The 21,545-nt window shown below is 37.9% G+C and overlaps 3 protein-coding genes across 3 annotated transcripts; all 3 read left to right on the forward strand.

Annotated features, from left to right (window-relative positions):
* The first annotated feature begins 4,026 nt into the window (after nt 1-4,026).
* LOC115829719 (interferon-inducible GTPase 1-like) lies at nt 4,027-6,467 on the forward strand. Its single transcript, XM_030793887.1, has 3 exons — nt 4,027-4,597; nt 4,775-4,918; nt 6,394-6,467. Exons 1-3 carry the CDS (start codon nt 4,027-4,029, stop codon nt 6,465-6,467), a joined length of 789 nt encoding a protein of 262 aa, XP_030649747.1.
* Nucleotides 6,468-10,905: 4,438 nt separating this feature from the next.
* Nucleotides 10,906-12,309, forward strand: LOC115829720 (interferon-inducible GTPase 5-like). Its single transcript, XM_030793888.1, has 2 exons — nt 10,906-11,476; nt 11,621-12,309. The coding sequence occupies exons 1-2, from the start codon at nt 10,906-10,908 to the stop codon at nt 12,307-12,309; spliced, it is 1,260 nt and encodes a 419-aa protein (XP_030649748.1).
* A 4,623-nt stretch (nt 12,310-16,932) lies between these two features.
* On the forward strand, nt 16,933-17,827 carry LOC115829721 (interferon-inducible GTPase 1-like). Its single transcript, XM_030793889.1, is given in 3 exon segments — nt 16,933-17,503; nt 17,674-17,784; nt 17,787-17,827. Coding segments are annotated over 3 exon segments (723 nt in total).
* The last annotated feature ends 3,718 nt before the right edge of the window (nt 17,828-21,545 follow it).

The following is a 21,545-nucleotide window of genomic DNA, read 5'->3' on the forward strand; positions in this document are numbered from 1 at the left end:
GAAGCTTTTCAGTTTCAATAGTACGCTGACGGCAAATTTATGTTATTTACTCAGGAAGTTGGGGTCGTAATCAAGACACTGTTGGTTGATATGTCTTCACTGGATTAATGAGTAGAGATGATCATTTTTAAAGATTTAAATACAGAAAATGATTTCCCGACTGTTTTTGTGTGATCGCACAATAAATAAGAAAACTGGTCATTTGGATAAACTGCCATTTATTTTAAGAATTATTGCAAATTTTTGTAGGTAGTTATAGGTTATTTCTCAATGCCCTTGTTACCCCTTATTAGTGCAATATCAAAAAGTGAATCCCTTACAACTCTCCAATCTAGGCCAAAGATGGATGTATCAAGTTTGCCTGCTGCAAAAACTGCCGACATGGTAGTTTGGCTCTCGCTCTGACATATCATTTACAGGAGTCTTCTGGAATCTTCTGACAAATTGTTAGACCATTATGGTGATTTTGAAAATAGGAAGAAGAGTTGAAGTGGTTAACAAGTGATTTTTAAAGAAAAAAAAACCCATTTCAGTCCAGCAGAGAGTTTACACTAAATTTGAGTATGGTTGACTTAAAAAGACTTCTGTCAGCTTTAAATCTTAACCATTGTCCTACTACTGTACAGCACCTGTCAAATTCAGACAGCCCCCATTTCATTTGTCTTAGTGTTGTGCCTGTCTGCCAAGCATTAATACATGGTAACTTAATAGTCTTCCTGGAGCAACTCCAGCTGTGTGCACTGATTCTTTTGGTGGAGTTCGGTAAGCTCTCTCAAACATATTGACAACAGAACAGCTTAATGTTAGGGTTTGAAGACAAGCACAAGGTCAAACTCAATACTTTTGTTGAAATATAAATAGGTTGAGTATTTTTTCTAGGTGAGGTGTTACATTGCATTGTGTCATGCTATGAGACACGCAATGTAGTCAGAACACAGTTTTAGCATTCTCTGTGGCTATCGCTGCTCCTCTCTGAAAATTTTACAGATTCAGATGGCAGGCACCAGACTCCCTTCTCCAAAATCCAACACCAGAACCCATGGCGATGACTGAGTACCGACCTTTTCTCACACTGACAGCTCTACTTACCTAGTTGTCTTTGACTGCTTCTCAAGAGCCACTGAGATGGCACTGAGTTAACCTCTACCACTTCCAGTACAGCTGTATAACAGGTAAAATCATGGCTTGCTCGCAATGGTGTCCCCCTCCATGTCATCACGGATAACAGGCCCTGACTTCCCTCAGACTCTTTTCAAGACATTGTATAATCACTGGGTTTCACACACACAACCACAAGCTCCTTATTACCACAGAACAATGGGGCCATATGGAACAGGAGGTACAGACAGCTAAGCAGCTGCTGTGAAAATTCTCAGGCCTCTATCTCACCTACAGGTCAACCCTCTGTCTTAAATCGTTAAAAAGTCAGGTTGGGATAGTCACGGGTTGTGTGTCTTCAGCTTTGCACAAAAAAAAAAGTTTGATCTCTCGCTATGTTTTTATTGTACAAAAGCATATGGAGATCGGATATGGAGGCATAATGAAATAGTTCATGGATGCATTGGTTGGGATACTAAGAAATTTTATCCAACAAATCCAAATCACAGTCCAGTGGTTGGGTATATGATCAATTTGAGGTCTCAGAGACAATAGACAAACAAACAGGCGTGATCAATCATTCCTTTTATCCCAATAGCATGATCATGGGAGAGCACACTCTAGTCCATTCCAGCACAGTCTCTCCCGAAAACAGAGAAACACAGAGTATTTATACAGAAGAATAAACAGCTTACTCAGCATACAGGATGGGGGTGTTCTCTTCTAAGTATTATTCTCACTTTTCTGGTTACACTGTACCTGTTCCAAGAACTTATATCTTGTCTTCACCACAAACATCCTTGACGCTTCTTTTTTCTAGCGTAGCTTTGGACTGCACGGGTCTAAACAGTTCGACATGCTCCCCAGTTGTCGCTTACAAAACTTCCTGTGCTTCTTCCTTTGTCTGTTATTTTCACCGTGACCTTTCAATGACACTTAGGGTGTCAGGTACAAATTACATGTAGTTACAATTATATGACACACACAACAGAACATTAATGCTTTGACAATACTTAGCATAACTAAAGTAATAGTGGGTTGTTAATTAACATAACAAACATCTGTGGTTAATACATTCAAAATATTTCTCACAATGCTCCAAGTTTAATGTTAGAAAATTGTAGTCAAGGTAGGCAAAGGTGCTGTTCCGAAAAGGAAAAATAATTGGACTTTATTGAGAAGATACATTTGTTATGTGACAAATGAGAATTAGATTGTCACACCATGATCTCATTATCACAGTCAACGTATCGGCATTCAGCATCATCAGACTATTGATGACCAGTCTGAGCCACCCGTTATTCAAATCATTAGCTTCACTAGTTCTCTATTAGTTACCTTTTTACTTTCTGTGTATTTACGCCCCTCCTGTTTTCCTCTTTAGTTGATAAAGCCTACTTTTTCCTTGAGTGACTGATCATTTTCCATCTGTGTATATTCTTCCTTGTTTGCTGTAATTGCCCTCCTGGGAGGAAACGTTTGAGAACTTTCGTTTTCGGTTTAATCTTGCGCTGCAGACAGGAAACAGGGATAAGGCAAGGGATTCAGCGTTTTGTTTTCATGCAAGCCACCATTGCTTGCCTCTTTCCTTGTTTGTCTGCTTGCTTATGAAACACACAATATTTTTTGTTGCTGTTCATTTGTTTCTTCGAACTCACGGAGTTTTTGGCTCGGCAGAACCCACTCGGAAAAACACCCGCCCCTCGTTTGGGCGGTAGGACATGGTAACTACTGCTATGAATGTTATTTTTGTAAATCTTTTATATGTTTATATTAGGCCCATATCTTTTATCATTTATTCGCTCGCAAAAACTGACATCCATTTTTGTAAGTAAGTGACTATTTTGCTTAAGTATTTTTCAGGAGGGATACTTTATTCTACTTCGGAGTACATTTTTTTAGTAACAGTACTTCTACTTGTACTTTTCCACCCTTACTAATGTTGGTTTGCTCTGCTGTTCAGTTTACAGAGTAGGCTACTTGCAGAGAATCATTACACTCTGAGCTAAACCAAGAAAGATACGTCTAAAACAGAGGTGCCCAGATTCTTTCCTATGAAGGGCCAAAAATTAATCTGGATGGAGCGCCGCAAGCCCAAAATAAATGTTGATATTATGTGAAATTACATTATATTAAAATGTATTATATTTTATAGAAAATTAACACTAAATCTAAAAATAAATGTTCAATATAAGAAAAACATTTCTCTTTAACCCCCCAGCTGGCATTTCAATCAATGTTTAATCAAGGTTGAGGCTACTAGAAAGCAACAATTATAGTCACCTATTCCCAAATATTACAAATGTATAAATGAAATCTTATGCATTTTGAATTATTCACACACCTGTTAAGTTCAAGGAATCAAACAATTCACTTACTACATTACTGTAAATATGATCTGTAAATAAATCAACTTTTAAATACTGTAAATATTCATTCAATTCCTTCTAAATCAATGAACCATGTAAATTACTGTTTTACATATGAACATAAATGACATCAAATATTTATATTTTATATTCTATCAATAAACTGTATTTAGGCTCCTACAAATACTTTTACACAAAATCAGTCAACCAATGAAACAAACAAATTCTTCAAATACCATGTAATATATTAAGTATGTATGGTAGCTGCACAGAGACTGAGATGAACAGCATGTTGGCTGAGCAGAAGAATTAAATACGCTGATAATGACCTTTGGTGTTGTAGGCATGGTAGACTTATGTTGGTGGGTTTGTTACCAGGAAAAAGTCAGATGCCAACTATATTATACTGTTGGTTTATTTCTCAGTTTTATGACATCACTGATAGATTTTGTTTGTTGACTGTATTCATCAATCAATCACACAGGGGTAATAATCTTGACCTAACTTACTTATACTGCTTGTACATGTGTTTAATTGACCGAATGTCTCTTATATGAAGATGGCTGAAATAGGACAAGAATATGATGTTATTGGTCCAACTGAACTGGAGGAAATTAAAGAAGCTTTGGCCAACACGGGTCTAACAACTGCAGTAGGGGCGATTCAAGATTACTTTGAGCAACAAGAGCATGTGGAACTGAACATAGCCGTTACAGGGGAATCAGGATCTGGTAAATCAACATTCGTCAATGCATTTCGAGGACTGGGGGATGAGGAGGAAGGATCTGCTCCAACTGGAGTTGTTGAGACCACCATGGAACCAAAAGCGTACCTGCATCCTGAACATGTGAATGTAAAAGTTTGGGATCTGCCTGGGATCGGGACACCAAACTTCAAAGCTGACAAATACCTTGAAGAAGTTGGTTTTCAGCGTTACGATTTCTTTATCATTGTCTCATCAGAGCGATTCAGGGAGTGCCATGTTCAGCTGGCCAATGAAATAAATAAAATGAAGAAGAAGTTTTATTTTATTCGATCAAAGATTGATTGTAGCATCAGTGCTGAAAGCAGGAAGAAGAGCTTCAATAAGGAGAAGACCCTGAATGATATCCGGGAAGACTGTGTTAGAGGTTTGTGTATTCAAAAATATAAAATCAATACTTTAATCAAATATATATATATATATATATATATATTTTTTTTACAGAAATTAGGTTCAGCTTGCATTTGCTACACCTAACAGGGTTAAAAATGGACTAGAACTTTGATTTTATAACATTCAAAAATAACACCATCTCTTTTCCCAGGTCTTGAAAGCATCGGTGTGACCTCTCCTGACGTCTTTTTAATCTCTTGTTTTGACCTGGGGAGCTACGATTTCAGACGTCTGCAGGAGACCATGAAGAAGTCTCTTCCCCAGTTCAAGAAATATCTTCTTATGCTGGTCTTACTTCAAAGCTGACAAATACCTTGAAGAAGTTGGTTTTCAGCGTTACGATTTCTTTATCATTGTCTCATCAGAGTGATTCAGGGAGTGCCATGCTCAGCTGGCCATTGAGATAAATAAAATGAAGAAGAAGTTATTTTATTCGATCAAAGATTGATTGTAGCATCAGTGCTGAAAGCAGGAAGAAGAACTGCAATGAGGAGAAGACCCTGAGTGATATCTGGGAAGACTGTGTTAGAGGCTGGTGTATTCAAAAATATAAAATCAATACTTTAATCAATACTTGTTGAGAATCTATATATATGTGTGTGTGTGTGTGTGTGTGTGTGTGTGTGTATATATATATATATATATATGCATTACACTACTTCAGAGACTTCGCTAGGTCAACATAAAACAAGCATCATGCTACTCAGTATTCTAACCCTGTGTTATGGGTCCCAGGGATGGGGAACACCGTAACAAAAATGAAACCTGTAATACGCAGGAAAAAAAACAGGAGCAATGAGGACATGGTGCGTCCAGTTTGTCCCAGATCGCTTCTCCGGCTGTTTTATTAAACAACTCAAAACAATGGAAACACAACACATTTCTGTCTCATGCATTTCAGCCCCTCTTGTTTCATGCAGTTCCTTGCCTACTTTCACTACAGCCAGTCACTATATTCAATAATAAGTGTAAATAAAGCACACATTCACTCCAATCAGTCACCATTTCTGTGATAAACACATTTCTATTGACTTTTATATTCAATATACATCTTTAGTAATTAAAGAACCTTTTCACAGTATGCAACTGGTTGACACACTAATATTCACATCTAGTGTAATTCAAATGTAATTTACAATGTCTCTTTATATATACACCAAACTTTACATTAAGCTTCTGTAATATAGGTCGCTGAAATGTATTGACTAGAAAGTGTTTATATAACATGTTTGAACGATATATTTAGCAAAACAGACTTTAGTGTAACTAACAATCTTTGTTCAGTTTACCTCCCTCAACCATTAACTTTTACAAAGTGCGTTAATTATAAGCATATAGGTGAACAATAAATATCTAACATTAAATACATGAAACAATAAATAGCTGAAACAATAAATATGTGAAACAATGAATATCTTAACATTAACACTGAGCGGGAGCCTTTAGAAACACTATTACCGTTTAGTGAACTTGCAAGGTTACTATAGCGACCCAAAATGGCGTCCAGTCTGTCGACTCAGGAAACTTCGACAGGACTGACTTACTTTCTTTCAAATATATATACATATCAGATTTGTTACAACACTAACTTTTAGCAGACAGTCCTGTTTCTCACCTTATGAGGTAGATCGTTATGATTTATCTACAGGTTACCAACCTGTATTAAGCAGGGAAAAAAAAGAGCAATGAGGACACGGTGCGTCCAGTTTGTCCTGAAGAAACTGAGGAAACCATGGAAACGGACACCGATACCCCGAAGTGACTAAAACACAAATATACCGCCTCAATGCTACCTAAAACAAAAACATATTCCTCACCCCATAAATGTGGCCACACTATGTTAGGTGCGCCACACTTGCAAACATAAAGAGCTCGCCCCACACAGAAAGAATAAAGTTGACAAATACACTAAACACACTTGATATTAACCAGCAGACTGAAGAGCAAATTCCCGCCACACTTTTCAACGTGACGACTGAGCTCACTAACATGGGCTTCTCAGTTGCGGTTGCTGAAAACAGGAAAGTCATTTCCACAGAATTCTCTTGGGCACACAGGAGCTATTGTGACCCGTTCCAAAGAGAGGAAACACACCCCCCTTCCTGACTCCAGAAATAAACCTAATCTTTTGTACAAGACCTTCACTAGGAGGTTGGAAAGTTAATGTCACATCTAACATGAGAGCAAAGCAGCAGTCAGGTAGTGGTAGTAAAGGGTTACCTTTGATTTTTCTTTGAAAGCCTGGCAAATACATGTAGCCCTCCCACTGATGACTTGGCTTGTAACTCAATGCACATAGGGGAAATTACAGGTTGGAGGCACATTCAGTTAAATGTGTGGGTTCCATAGGTCTTAGATTATAGATATATCTATTGTGCTAATGCAAAATAGTGGCAGTAGTGACAATGCATAGCTAAAATAAGTTTAAACGCGACAAACCATTGAAAAGAATGTCGGACTCTACAATGTTAAGTGTTAAGAGTTAAAATGACAACAACAAACGTTTATTCACAAATTTTTACGCATTTTAACATCACCTAGGCAAGTCAGCAGTATTTACATGAACAAACCACATATGGATATAGTGATTAAACAGTGTCTAAGACTGCAGGCAGATCCAGTGAAATGAGAACTAATGTCTGCCCTCGCCAGCCGCAGGTTGTCCACAACAGTGAGGAGGAACATTTCCATGGAGGCCAGCAGTGGCATTTCTAGCTATTGAAAAGATCAGGGACTAAGTGTGGGGCTAGGAAAACCGGAGCGTTTCATCTGGGTGTGAGTGTCTTCTACGTTTGCGTGCACTGTGCAGTGCTTGATCACTCCCATCTGCTTCGCAAGTCAAGCTCGGCTCTGTTACACGGTCTGTCTGTTGTTTTGCTATGAACACCTCCTTTTTCGGGGCGAAAATGTTCAGGATTAGGCTTAACGTATTCAGGGCCATAGCCCCAAATGTTCGGACCCAACGGCGCCACTGGAAGCCAGACTGCATGAGATCTAACAGGTTATTCTGCAGCAGGAAATGACTAATCTGGTTGAAGACTACACATTCAAGAGTTTGTCAGAAATGGGAGAGACCGAAAGCTTAATATCAAGGGTTTCTCACACACACACTTTCTTTTTGCCTTAATGAAGTGGAAATCAGACATACATTGGATAAAGTCCTACGATTTGGAGGCTGGCCCCCCTTACCCCCCACAGTACTATTCACTAATTAAAATTTAATCTTCTGTGCTGTAATAATTTTGTGAATGCATTTTCATTATTTGTATGGCCTAGATCATTGTTCTTCATTTGTTCAGTTGGATGAGTTAAGTTTGTGACTGGCTATGTTTTTATTTTACGTTTGTTAATCTGTGCTGTCAGGAAAATTGCTTTGGAGTGAGAATCACAAACGGGGGAATTTTGAGATGAATTTAAACAATAAGTAGAAAAAGATTTCCATATAGAACTTTAGGCCACATTTCAAGTAGAAGTACTCTTGCTAAAAAAAAAAAAGTACTATCAGTAGAGTTAAAGCATCCCTCTTGAAAAATATTTCAGTAAGAGTAAAATAGTCACTCATGTACAATTTACAAAAAAAAAAAAAACGGTTGTCAGTTTAAGTCTCCTCAGAGTATTTTATGTTTTCCACCCCTGCATGTCAGACATAATTTGGGGTCTAGCGTTTACAAAAAATACAATTTATAAATAAATTTTAAAAAAAAAGGTTCAGCACCCGCTGCAACCCTAATTAGCATAAGTGGCTTAGAAAATGAATGCATGTACAGTATGTATATTTGGTCTGGAACATTAGAGGGCATTCTTCACACATGAAGCACATGTGTATTCACTTACTCACATGACATTTTGTCCTGAGTGGCTAATCATACACTTTTTTTAAAAATCTTTACACTACCCTTTCTCTCATTTCTACTTTGTCAACTGTTAAATGGCTATATTTTTTCTTTTCAATAAAATCATTCTTTTTCTTTTCTTTCTGGAAATGAAGCAACCCCCTATACACAGTAGGAGTATATGATGTTTCTTCACAAATGGAGTTTTTCTTCACAAATGAGTTTTTATCTGTATGGTGATAAATACATATTGGTGAACATTTATGGGTTGAGCAATAAAACCAGAAACAGTCAGTTCCTTTCTGATTTAGCGGTTCATATTTCCAGCTCGAAAAAAAAAAAAAAAACAACTTCTCCCACTGATAAATTTATTGCGGCAGGTGACTGTAACTTGAGCCAGAATCTCTGGCAGGATCAGTATCCATATAAATTGGACCGTCATCCATGTATGGCTAATTTTTCTACCATTTCTTATGTTCAAGATGTTTGGTAGATGAACCATTGCAATATGTAAGTGTTTTGTTACCAGATTACATCTTTTACCATGAGGGTTAAAGAATTAAATCATGTATAAGGTGAGAAAATTGTGGTCAAGGTAGGCACAAATTCTGCTGTTTTTTTGCTCTTTTCTGTATTACTTGTAAATGTGTGCCATTCGTTTTTCGTTTGTTTGTTTTTGTTGTTTTGTACGATCGACACCTGTACTGCTCTTTTACAAAACTTGAAAAGGACATTTGTAATAGCCTACACTTCCAATGCTGTCTCGTTAGCTGTTAATATGGGCGCAGTCATGATTTAGGGGCGAACAGTTGGACCGCAGTTGACCATTGTACTAGTTCAGTATTTTGTATGTGGGGTGGTGCTACTGGTGTTGTAGTCCTTGGTAGAGGAGACGATGGTTTGAAAAGTTTGAGAAGTTTCGTTTTCGGTTTCATCTTGCGGGCAGGACACGGGCATAAAGCAAGGTATTATGCGTTTTGTTTTAATTTCAGACATCACTGTTTGTTTTCTTCCGTGTTTTCTCCCCTGCTTGCTTGTAAAATTAAACATTTTTTTTCGTTTGTTTCTTCAGTCTCTCCACGGAGTTTTAGGCTAGGCAGTACCCACTGGGAAAAACATCCACTCCTTGTTTTAACGGTAAGATATCGTAACTACTGCTGTGAATTATATTCTCGTTAATCTTTTATACAGCATTTATTCGCTTAAGTAGTGAATTGTTTACTGATAATAAAAAAACGAGATTTCCATGCTACTTTGAGCAGCATAAAGTTCAGATTCACAACTTTGACGTATACTATGTTCCTTTAATTCGAAGACAGAAAGACAGATTTTTTGTCGAAAAACCTGACACTGAGAATGAAAATATCTGTATTTCTGAGATCTGTATGAGAATAATAAGTTATCATAGAAATTCTCAATTTAAAGAGGTGGCAAAAATAAAAGTAGTAAAATAGTAAAAAAAGTACTGAGTAGAGTTAAACTGACAACTGTTTTTGTAAAGTGAGTGACTATTCTACTTTACTTAAATTTTGCTTAGCAGGAATATTTTAAAGCTACCAAGAATAACTCTTTCTTAGCAAAAGTACTTTTACCGCCTGTATTAACTTATTGTTCAGTCAATGGAAAGAATAATCAAAATGTGAGCAAAACCAAGAAACATCAAAAAGTTATGAACTACGAGTGCAGAAAGTATGGAAGCCAAGAGAAAACATGACTGTAAAGCCCCCCACCTGCTATCAGTACATAACAATGAATTATTTTCACTATACAACTCATTTTTCTCAGGATGGTAGCAGTCTGACTCAGAAAAAGCAGTCTGAAGTTGAACAAGCTAGAGTGGAAGAGATTGATGAACACATAGAATACTGCTTTTATACTTGAGAAAATGATTGTTATGCTGTGATAAGATAATTAAGCTGAGCTCACGTGAAAACAATTGGTTGTTACCACATGAAATTGCACTAGTATTAAAAACTAACAGCTTAGTGCTTGGGTGGTGCAGTGGAAAAGATGCAAGCCTGAGTTCAATTCATGATAGTGGTGCTTATGACTTGGCTAGGTGTCCACATAAACACACCTGGTGGTGTTTACAGGAGCTGGCAGGGGACTGCTTCCGTTTTTCAGCAATGGTGGCTCCCAGTGCTTGGTCAGGATGTCAGACTAGTTGTAGGCAGATCTGGGGACCACAGCATGAACTACCACATGCATGTGGCCTCAGAAAAAGACCTCAGAGGACAGGTGAAAACGTGAGGTCAGCGATTCCAAATATGTCTGAGGAGACATGTGGTGGTTAAGACAGCAGGGTACAGAAATACAAGGGGAACTGGGTATGGCTAAATTGCCTGAAAAAGGGATAAAACTGAAAAAAAAAAAAAAAAAAATTCTGTTGGTTAAGCTTTGCCTCCAAACTCATTAATTTGTGTATGTCGTTTCTTTTATTTTAACCAAGATGGCTTCTCTAGAGGATGGGTTTGAGATAATTGATCCAAAAGACCTGGAAGAGATAAAAGAGGCCATGGAGAATAAGGACCTGTCAACTGTGGTTGAGAAGGTTCAAGATTACTTTGAGCAACAAGATCGTGTGGAATTGAACATAGCCATTACAGGGGAATCAGGATCTGGTAAATCTACATTCGTCAATGCCTTTCGAGGACTGGGTGATGAGGAGAAAGGATCTGCTCCAACTGGAGTTGTTGAGACCACCATGGAACCAGAAGTTTACCCACATCCCAAATACCCAAACGTGAAAGTGTGGGATCTGCCTGGGATCGGAACACCAAACTTCAAAGCTGACGAATACCTTGAAGAAGTTGGTTTTCAGCGTTATGATTTCTTTATCATTGTCTCATCAGACCGATTCAGAGAGTGCCATGCTCAGCTGGCCAATGAAATAAATAAGATGAAGAAGAAGTTTTACTTTATTCGTTCAAAGATTGACAGCAACATCGATGCTGAAAGTAGAAAGAAGAACTTCAACAAGGAGAAGACACTGGATGTTATCCAAAGAGACTGCTTAAAAGGTTAACTCAATCTTATTTTTTTTTGAAAAAAATCAACATTTCAGTGTTCTTTTGTTTAAGAAATTAAGAAATCTTACTGTAAAATATTGCCTGGGAAAAACGACAGTAGATATGATCTCTAAGTCATCTCTTCTTTCTTCCTAGGTCTCCAGAGCATTGGTGTGTCCTGTCCTGATGTTTTTTTGATCTCTTGTTTTGACCTGGGGAGCTATGATTTCGGTCTTCTTGAGAAAACCATGGAGAGGGAGCTCCCTCAGCACAAGAGGCATGCATTAATGCTGGCCCTGCCAAACATATCCTTGGACATTAACAAGAGGAAGAGGAAAGCGTTGCAGGCCGACATATGGAAGCTGGCTGCCCTTTCTGCCGGTGTGTCTGCCATACCGGTCCCTGGCCTTGGGGCGGCAGCAGATGTTGGCATCTTGGTGATTGGGCTCAGACGGTTTTACAATGCCTTCAGTCTCGATGACCAATCTCTGCAGAGGCTAGCCGACAAATCGGGGAAGTCCTTTGAGGAGCTGAAATCTGTGCTGAAGTCCCCTCTGCATACTGAGATTAGCAGGGATGTAGTCATCAAACTCCTGAACAGCAGCGTTGGCTATGCGGTGGAGAACGTGGTTGAGTATTTTCTCAGCACCATCCCTGTTGTGGGATCTCTGGCAGCTGGAGCGTTATCCTTTGGCACAATTTACTACATGCTAAATAAGTGTCTGAATGAGCTGGCTGAAGATGGTCGAAACGTCCTCATGGTTGCCCTGCAGAGCTCTGTTGATCCACCCCCGCCGAGTCACCCGGGAGAGGGGTCTGATGTTGAAAGACCCAAAGCCCCCTAAAATCTGTTTTTCAGATACTCCAAAGTGCATGTCTATAAAGGAGCAACAGAGTAAACCTCTGCTGCAGGTGATGGTAGTCAAATGACATAATAGTCCTCTTTGTTTAAGTTTACTATATTCAAGTTTACGACATTAAATTCTCACAAAATACATACATATATATATATATATATATATATATATATATATATATATCATCAAAGATGTAACTTTGGGCTGAGTAATCTGGGTGTGCGAGTCATTAACGGGGTATAGTCGGGGTAAACTGTTGACCTAGTGAAGTGTGATTCAAACAGCGAAATTCTTCTGTAATCTTGGTATGGGTTATATCTGTCCATGGTGCTATTATCATACACTCTGTTAAAGGATTTAAAAATTTATTCATAGCTGTGTGATGGTCATTGCGCTGCTTTGCTCTCAGCACAAACATTTGAAGCTTGCCTTGGGTTGCCCGTCTGGATTATGCAACAATTGACTTTCTTTCCCCCGCAAATAGCTCAGCACATTTTGAGACTGAAAAATGAAGTTAAGTACTGTTCCTTGATATATGGAATGTCTGTTACCTTATTCTATTTTTCTAAATTGTGTGACATTGAAAACCAGGATGAAGCTTTTCAGTTTCAATAGTATGCTGGAGGCAAATTTATGTTATTTACTCAGGAAGTTGGGGTCGTAATCAAGACACTGTTGGTTGATTTGTCTTCACTGGATTAACGAGTAGAGATGATCATTTTTAAAGATTTAAATAAAGAAAATGACTTCCCGACTAATGTTTTTGTGTGATCGCACAATACATATGAAAACTGGTCATTTGGATAAACTGCCATTTATTTTAAGAATTATTGCAAATTTTTGTAGGTAGTTATAGGTTATTTCTCAATGCCCTTGTTACCCCTATTAGTGCAATATCAAAAAGTGAATCCCTTACAACTCTCCAATCTAGGCCAAAGATGGATGTATCAAGTTTGCCTGCTGCAAAAACTGCCGACATGGTAGTTTGGCTCTCGCTCTGACATATCATTTACAGGAGTCTTCTGGAATCTTCTGACAAATTGTTAGACCATTATGGTGATTTTGAAAATAGGAAGAAGAGTTGAAGTGGTTAACAAGTGATTTTTTAAGAAAAAAAAAACCCATTTCAGTAAAGCAGAGAGTTTACACTAAATTTGAGTATGGTTGACTTAAAAAGACTTCTGTCAGCTTTAAATCTTAACCATTGTCCTACTACTGTACAGCACCTGTCAAATTCAGACAGCCCCCATTTCATTTGTCTTAGTGTTGTGCCTGTCTGCCAAGCATTAATACATGGTAACTTAATAGTCTTCCTGGAGCAACTCCAGCTGTGTGCACTGATTCTTTTGGTGGAGTTCGGTAAGCTCTCTCAAACATATTGACAACAGAACAGCTTAATGTTAGGGTTTGAAGACAAGCACAAGGTCAAACTCAATACTTTTGTTGAAATATAACTGGGTTGAGTATTTTTCCTAGGTGAGGTGTTACATTGCATTGTGTCATGCTATGAGACACGCAATGTAGTCAGAACACAGTTTTAGCATTCTCTGTGGCTATCGCTGCTCCTCTCCGAAAATTTTACAGATTCAGATGGCAGGCACCAGACTCCCTTCTCCAAAATCCAACACCAGAACCCATGGCGATGACTGAGTACCGACCTTTTCTCACACTGACAGCTCTACTTACCTAGTTGTCTTTGACTGCTTCTCAAGAGCCACTGAGATGGCACTGAGTTGACCTCTACCACTTCCAGTACAGCTGTATAACAGGTAAAATCATGGCTTGCTCGCAATGGTGTCCCCCTCCATGTCATCACGGATAACAGGCCCTGACTTCCCTCAGACTCTTTTCAAGACATTGTATAATCACTGGGTTTCACACACACAACCACAAGCTCCTTATTACCACAGAACAATGGGGCCATATGGAACAGGAGGTACAGACAGCTAAGCAGCTGCTGTGAAAATTCTCAGGCCTCTATCTCACCTACAGGTCAACCCTCTGTCTTAAATCGTTAAAAAGTCAGGTTGGGATAGTCACGGGTTGTGTGTCTTCAGCTTTGCACAAAAAAAAAAGTTTGATCTCTCGCTATGTTTTTATTGTACAAAAGCATATGGAGATCGGATATGGAGGCATAATGAAATAGTTCATGGATGCATTGGTTGGGATACTAAGAAATTTTATCAAACAAATCCAAATCACAGTCCAGTGGTTGGGTATAAGATCAATTTGAGGTCTCAGAGACAATAGACAAACAAACAGGCGTGATCAATCATTCCTTTTATCCCAATAGCATGATCATGGGAGAGCACACTCTAGTCCATTCAAGCACAGTCTCTCCCGAAAACAGAGAAACACAGAGTATTTATACAGAAGAATAAACAGCTGACTCAGCATACAGGATGGGGGTGTTCTCTTCTAAGTATTATTCTCACTTTTCTGGTTACACTGTACCTGTTCCAAGAACTTATATCTTGTCTTCACCACAAACATCCTTGACGCTTCTTTTTTCTAGCATAGCTTTGGACTGCACGGGTCTAAACAGTTCGACATGCTCCCCAGTTGTCGCTTACAAAACTTCCTTTGTCTGTTATTTTCACCGTGACCTTTCAATGACACTTAGGGTGTCAGGTACAAATTACATGTAGTTACAATTATATGACACACAGAACAGAACATTAATGCTTTGACAATACTTAGCATAACTAAAGTAATAGTGGGTTGTTAATTAACATAACAAACATCTGTGGTTAATACATTCAAAATATTTCTCACAATGCTCCAAGTTTAACGTTAGAAAATTGTAGTCAAGGTAGGCAAAGGTGCTGTTCCGAAAAGGAAAAATAATTGGACTTTATTGAGAAGATACATTTGTTATGTGACAAATGAGAATTAGATTGTCACACCATTATCTCATTATCACAGTCAACGTATCGGCATTCAGCATCATCAGACTATTAATGACCAGTCTGAGCCACCCGTTATTCAAATCATTAGCTTCACTAGTTCTCTATTAGTTACCTTTTTACTTTCTGTGTATTTACGCCCCTCCTGTTTTCCTCTTTAGTTGATAAAGCCTACTTTTTCCTTGAGTGACTGATCATTTTCCATCTGTGTATATTCTTCCTTGTTTGCTGTAATTGCCCTCCTGGGAGGAAACGTTTGAGAACTTTCGTTTTCGGTTTAATCTTGCGCTGCAGACAGGAAACAGGGATAAGGCAAGGGATTCAGCGTTTTGTTTTTATGCAAGCCACCATTGCTTGCCTCTTTCCTTGTTTGTCTGCTTGCTTATGAAACACACAATATTTTTTGTTGCTGTTCATTTGTTTCTTCAAACTCACGGAGTTTTTTGCTCGGCAGAACCCACTCGGAAAAACACCCGCCCCTCGTTTGGGCGGTAGGACATGGTAACTACTGCTATGAATGTTATTCTTGTAAATCTTTTATATGTTTATATTAGGCCCATATCTTTTATCATTTATTCGCTCGCAAAAACTGACATCCGTTTTTGTAAGTAAGTGACTATTTTGCTTAAGTATTTTTCAGGAGGGATACTTTATTCTACTTAGGAGTACATTTTTTTAGTAACAGTACTTCTACTTGTACTTTTCCACCCTTACTAATGTTGGTTTGCTCTGCTGTTCAGTTTACAGAGTAGGCTACTTGCAGAGAATCATTACACTCTGAGCTAAACCAAGAAAGATACGTCTAAAACAGAGATGCCCAGATTCTTTCCTATGAAGGGCCAAAAATTAATCTGGATGGAGGGCCACAAGCCCAAAATAAATGTTGATATTATGTGAAATTACATTATATTAAAATGTATTATATTTTATAGAAAATTAACGCTAAATCTAAAAATAAATGTTCAGTATAAGAAAAACATTTCTCTTTAACCCCCCAGCCGGCATTTCAATCAATGTTTAATCAAGGTTGAGGCTACTAGAAAGCAACAATTATAGTCACCTATTCCCAAATATTACAAATGTATAAATGAAATCTTATGCATTTTGAATTATTCACACACCTGTTAAGTTCAAGGAATCAAGCAATTCACTTACTAAATTACTGTAAATATGATCTGTAAATAAATCAACTTTTAAATACTGTAAATATTCATTCAATTCCTTCTAAATCAATGAACCATGTAAATTACTGTTTTACATATGAACATAAATGACATCAAATATTTATATTTTATATTCTATCAATAAACTGTATTTAGGCTCCTACAAATACTTTTACACAAAATCAGTCAACCAATGAAACAAACAAATTCTTCAAATAACATGTAATATATTAAGTATGTATGGTAGCTGCACAGAGACTGAGATGAACAGCATGTTGGCTGAGCAGAAGAATTAAATACCCTGATAATGACCTTTGGTGTTGTAGGCATGGTAGACTTATGTTGGTGGGTTTGTTACCAGGAAAAAGTCAGATGCCAACTATATTATACTGCTGGTTTATTTCTCAGTTTTATGACATCACTGATAGACTTTGTTTGTTGACTGTATTCATCAATCAATCACACAGGGGTAATAATCTTGACCTAACTTACTTATACTGCTTGTACATGTGTTTAATTGACCGAATGTCTCTTATATGAAGATGGCTGAAATAGGACAAGAATATGATGTTATTGGTCCAACTGAACTGGAGGAAATTCAAGAAGCTTTGGCCAACACGGGTCTAACAACTGCAGTAAGGGCGATTCAAGATTACTTTGAGCAACAAGAGCATGTGGAACTGAACATAGCCGTTACAGGGGAATCAGGATCTGGTAAATCTACATTCGTCAATGCATTTCGAGGATTGGGGGATGAGGAGGAAGGCTCTGCTCCAACTGGAGTTGTTGAGACCACCATGGAACCAAAAGCGTACCTGCATCCTGAACATGTGAATGTAAAAGTTTGGGATCTGCCTGGGATTGGGACACCAAACTTCAAAGCTGACAAATACCTTGAACAAGTTGGTTTTCAGCGTTACGATTTCTTTGTAATTGTCTCATCAGAGCGATTCAGGGAGTGCCATGTTCAGCTGGCCAATGAAATAAATAAAATGAAGAAGAAGTTTTATTTTATTCGATCAAAGATTGATTGTAGCATTTGTGCTGAAAGCAGGAAGAAGAGCTTCAATAAGGAGAAGACCCTGAATGATATCCGGGAAGACTGTGTTAGAGGTTTGTGTATTCAAAAATATAAAATCAATACTTTAATCAAATATATATATATATATATATTTTTTCACAGAAATTAGGTTCAGCTTGCATTTGCTACACCTAACAAGGTTAAAAATGGACTAGAACTTTGATTTTATAACATTCAAAAATAACACCATCTCTTTTCCCAGGTCTTGAAAGCATCGGTGTGACCTCTCCTGACGTCTTTTTAATCTCTTGTTTTGACCTGGGGAGCTACGATTTCAGACGTCTGCAGGAGACCATGAAGAAGTCCCTTCCCCATTCAAGAAACATCTTCTTATGCTGGTCTTACTTCAAAGCTGACAAATACCTTGAAGAAGTTGGTTTTCAGCGTTACAATTTCTTTATCATTGTCTCATCAGAGCGATTCAGGGAGTGCCATGCTCAGCTGGCCATTGAGATAAATAAAATGAAGAAGAAGTTATTTTATTCGACCAAAGATTGATTGTAGCATCAGAGAAGAACTGCAATGAGGAGAAGACCCTGAGTGATATCTGGGAAGACTGTGTTAGAGGCTGGTGTATTCAAAAATATAAAATCAATACTTTAATCAATACTTGTTGAGAATCTATATATATATGTGTGTTTGTGTGTGTGTATATATATATATATATATATATATGCATTACACTACTTCAGAGACTTCGCTAGGTCAACATAAAACAAGCATCATGCTACTCAGTACTCTAACCTTGTGTTACGGGTCCCAGGGATGGGGAACACCGTAACAAAAATGAAACCTGTAATACGCAGGAAAAAAAACAGGAGCAATGAGGAAATGGTGCGTCCAGTTTGTCCCAGATCGCTTCTCCGGCTGTTTTATTAAACAACTCAAAACAATGGAAACACAACACATTTCTGTCTCATGCATTTCAGCCCCTCTTGTTTCATGCAGTTCCTTGCCTACTTTCACTACAGCCAATCACTATATTCAATAATAAGTGTAAATAAAGCACACATTCACTCCGATCAGTCACCATTTGTGTGATAAACACATTTCTATTGACTTTTATATTCAATATACATCTTTAGTAATTAAAGAACCTTTTCACAGTATGCAACTGGTTGACACACTAATATTCACATCTAGTGTAATTCAAATGTAATTTACAATGTCTCTTTATATATACACCAAACTTTACATTAAGATTCTATAATAATTATAGGCCACTGAAATGTATTGACTAGAAAGTGTTTATATAACATGTTTGAACGATATATTTAGCAAAACAGACCTTAGTGTAACTAACAATCTTTGTTCAGTTTACCTCCCTCAACCGTTAACTTTTATAAAGTGCGTTAATTATAAGCATATAGGTGAACAATAAATAGCTGAAAGAATAAATATGTGAAACAATAAATATGTCAACATTAAATATGTGAAACAATGAGTATCTTAACATTAACACTGTGCAGGAGCCTTTAGAAACACTATCACCGTTAACTGAACTTGTAAGGTTATTATAGTGACCCAAACTGGTGTCCAGTTTGTCGACTCAGGAAACTTCGACAGGACGGACTTACTTTCTTTCAAATATATATACACATATCAGATTTGTTACAACACTAACTTTTAGCAGACAGTCCTGTTAATAAAGTCTGACCTTATGAGGTGGATTGTTATGATTTATTTACAGGTTACCAACCTGTATTAAGCAGGAAAAAAAAGAGCAATTAGGACACGGTGCGTCCAGTTTGTCCTGAAGAAACTGAGGAAACCATGGAAACGGACACCGATACCCCGAAGTAACTAAAACAAACACAAATGTTCCGCCTCAATGCTACCTAAAACAAAAACATACTTCTCACCCCACACTTGCAAACATAAAGAGCTCGCCCCACACAGAAAGAATAAAGTTGACAAATACACTAAACACACTTGATATTAACCAGCAGACTGAAGAGCAAATTCCCGCCACACTTTTCAACGTGACGACTGAACTCACTAACATGGGCTTCTCAGTTGCGGTTGCTGAAAACAGGAAAGTCATTTCCACAGAATTCCCTTGGGCACACAGGAGCTATTGTGACCCGTTCCAAAGAGAGGAAACACACCCCCCTTCCTGACTCCAGAAATATAAACCTAATCTTTTGTACAAGACCTTCACTAGGAGGTTGGAAAGTTAATGTCACATCTAACATGAGAGCAAAGCAGCAGTCAGGTAGTGGTAGTAAAGGGTTACCTTTGATTTTTCTTTGAAAGCCTGGCAAATACATGTAGCCCTCCCACTGATGACTTGGCTTGTAACTCAATGCACATAGGGGAAATTACAGGTTGGAGGCACATTCAGTTAAATGTGTGGGTTCCATAGGTCTTAGATTATAGATATATCTATTGTGCTAATGCAAAATAGTGGCAGTAGTGACAATGCATAGCTAAAATAAGTTTAAACGCGACAAACCATTGAAAAGAACGTAGGACTCTACAAGTGTTAAGTGTTAAGAGTTAAAATGACAACAACAAACGTTTATTCACAAGTTTTTACGCATTTTAACATCAGTCAAGTCAGCAGTATTTACATGAACAAACCACATATGGATATAGTGATTAAACAGTGTCTAAGACTGCAGGCAGATCCTGTGAAATGAGAACTAATGACTGCCCTCGCCAGCCGCAGGTTGTCCACAACAGTGAGGAGGAACATTTCCGTGGAGGCCAGCAGTGGCATTTCTAGCTATTGAAAAGATCAGGGACTAAGTGTGGGGCTAGGAAAACCGGAGCGTTTCATCTGGGTGTGAGTGTCTTCTACGTTTGCATGCACTGTGCAGCGCTTGATCACTCCCATCTGCCGCAAGTCAAGCTTCACTCTGTTACACGGTCTGTCTGTTGTTTTGCCATAAACACCTCCTTTTTCGGGGCGAAAATGTTCAGGATTAGGCTTAACGTATTCGGGGCCATAGCCCCAAATGTTCGGACCCAACGGCACCACTGGAAGCCAGACTGCATGAGATCTAACAGGTTATTCTGCAGCAGGAAATGACTAATCTGGTTGAAGACTACACATTCAAGAGTTTGTCAGAAATGGGAGAGACCGAAAGCTTAATATCAAGGGTTTCTCACACACACACTTTCTTTTTGCCTTAATGAAGTGGAAATCAAACATACATTGGATAAAGTCCTACGATTTGGAGGCTGGCCCCCCTTACCCCCCACAGTACTATTCACTAATTAAAATGTAATCTTTTGTGCTGTAATAATTTTGTGAATGCATTTTCATTATTTGTATGGCCTAGATCATTGTTCTTCATTTGTTCAGTTGGATGAGTTAAGTTTGTGACTGGCTATGTTTTTATTTTACGTTTGTTAATCTGTGCTGTCAGAAAACTTGCTTTGGAGTGAGAATCACAAACGGGGGAATTTTGAAATGAATTTAAACAATAAGTAGAAAAAGATTTCCATATAGAACTTTAGGCCACATTTCAAGTAGAAGTACTCTTGCTAAAAAAAAAAAAAGTACTATCAGTAGAGTTAAAGCATCCCTCTTGAAAAATATTTCAGTAAGAGTAAAATAGTCACTCATGTACAATTTACAAAAAAAAAAAACGGTTGTCAGTTTAAGTCTCCTCAGAGTATTTTATGTTTTCCACCCCTGCATGTCAGACATAATTTGGGGTCTAGCGTGTACAAAAAATACAATTTATAAATAAATTAAAAAAAAAAAGGTTCAGCACCCCCTGCAACCCTAATTAGCATAAGTGGCTTAGAAAATGAATGCATGTACAGTATGTATATTTGGTCTGGAACATTAGAGGGCATTCTTCACACATGAAGCACATGTTTACTCACTTATATGACATTTTGTCCTGAGTGGCTGATCATACACTTTTTTTTTAAATCTTTACACTACCCTTTCTCTCATTTCTACTTTGTCAACTGTTAAATGGCTATATTTTTTCTTTTCAATAAAATCATTCTTTTTCTTTTCTTTCTGAAAATGAAGCAACCCCCTATACACAGTAGGAGTATATGATGTATCTTCACAAATGGAGTTTTTCTTCACAAATGAGTTTTTATCTGTAT

The sequence above is a fragment of the Chanos chanos genome, chromosome 16 (assembly GCF_902362185.1).
Source record: "Chanos chanos chromosome 16, fChaCha1.1, whole genome shotgun sequence".
Classification (NCBI taxonomy): Eukaryota; Metazoa; Chordata; class Actinopteri; order Gonorynchiformes; family Chanidae; genus Chanos; species Chanos chanos.

What these genes read in the sequence shown, in the direction of transcription:
- LOC115829719 (XM_030793887.1), top strand. Translation starts at nt 4,027, where the DNA reads ATGGCTGAAATAGGACAAGAATATGATGTTATTGGTCCAACTGAACTG. An exon ending in CCGGGAAGACTGTGTTAGAG is followed by an intron (nt 4,598 to 4,774) that starts GTTTGTGTATTC and finishes CTCTTTTCCCAG; the next exon opens with GTCTTGAAAGCATCGGTGTG. An exon ending in TCTTCTTATGCTGGTCTTAC is followed by an intron (nt 4,919 to 6,393) that starts TTCAAAGCTGAC and finishes GTGACTAAAACA; the next exon opens with CAAATATACCGCCTCAATGC.
- LOC115829720 (XM_030793888.1), top strand. Translation starts at nt 10,906, where the DNA reads ATGGCTTCTCTAGAGGATGGGTTTGAGATAATTGATCCAAAAGACCTG. An exon ending in CCAAAGAGACTGCTTAAAAG is followed by an intron (nt 11,477 to 11,620) that starts GTTAACTCAATC and finishes CTTTCTTCCTAG; the next exon opens with GTCTCCAGAGCATTGGTGTG.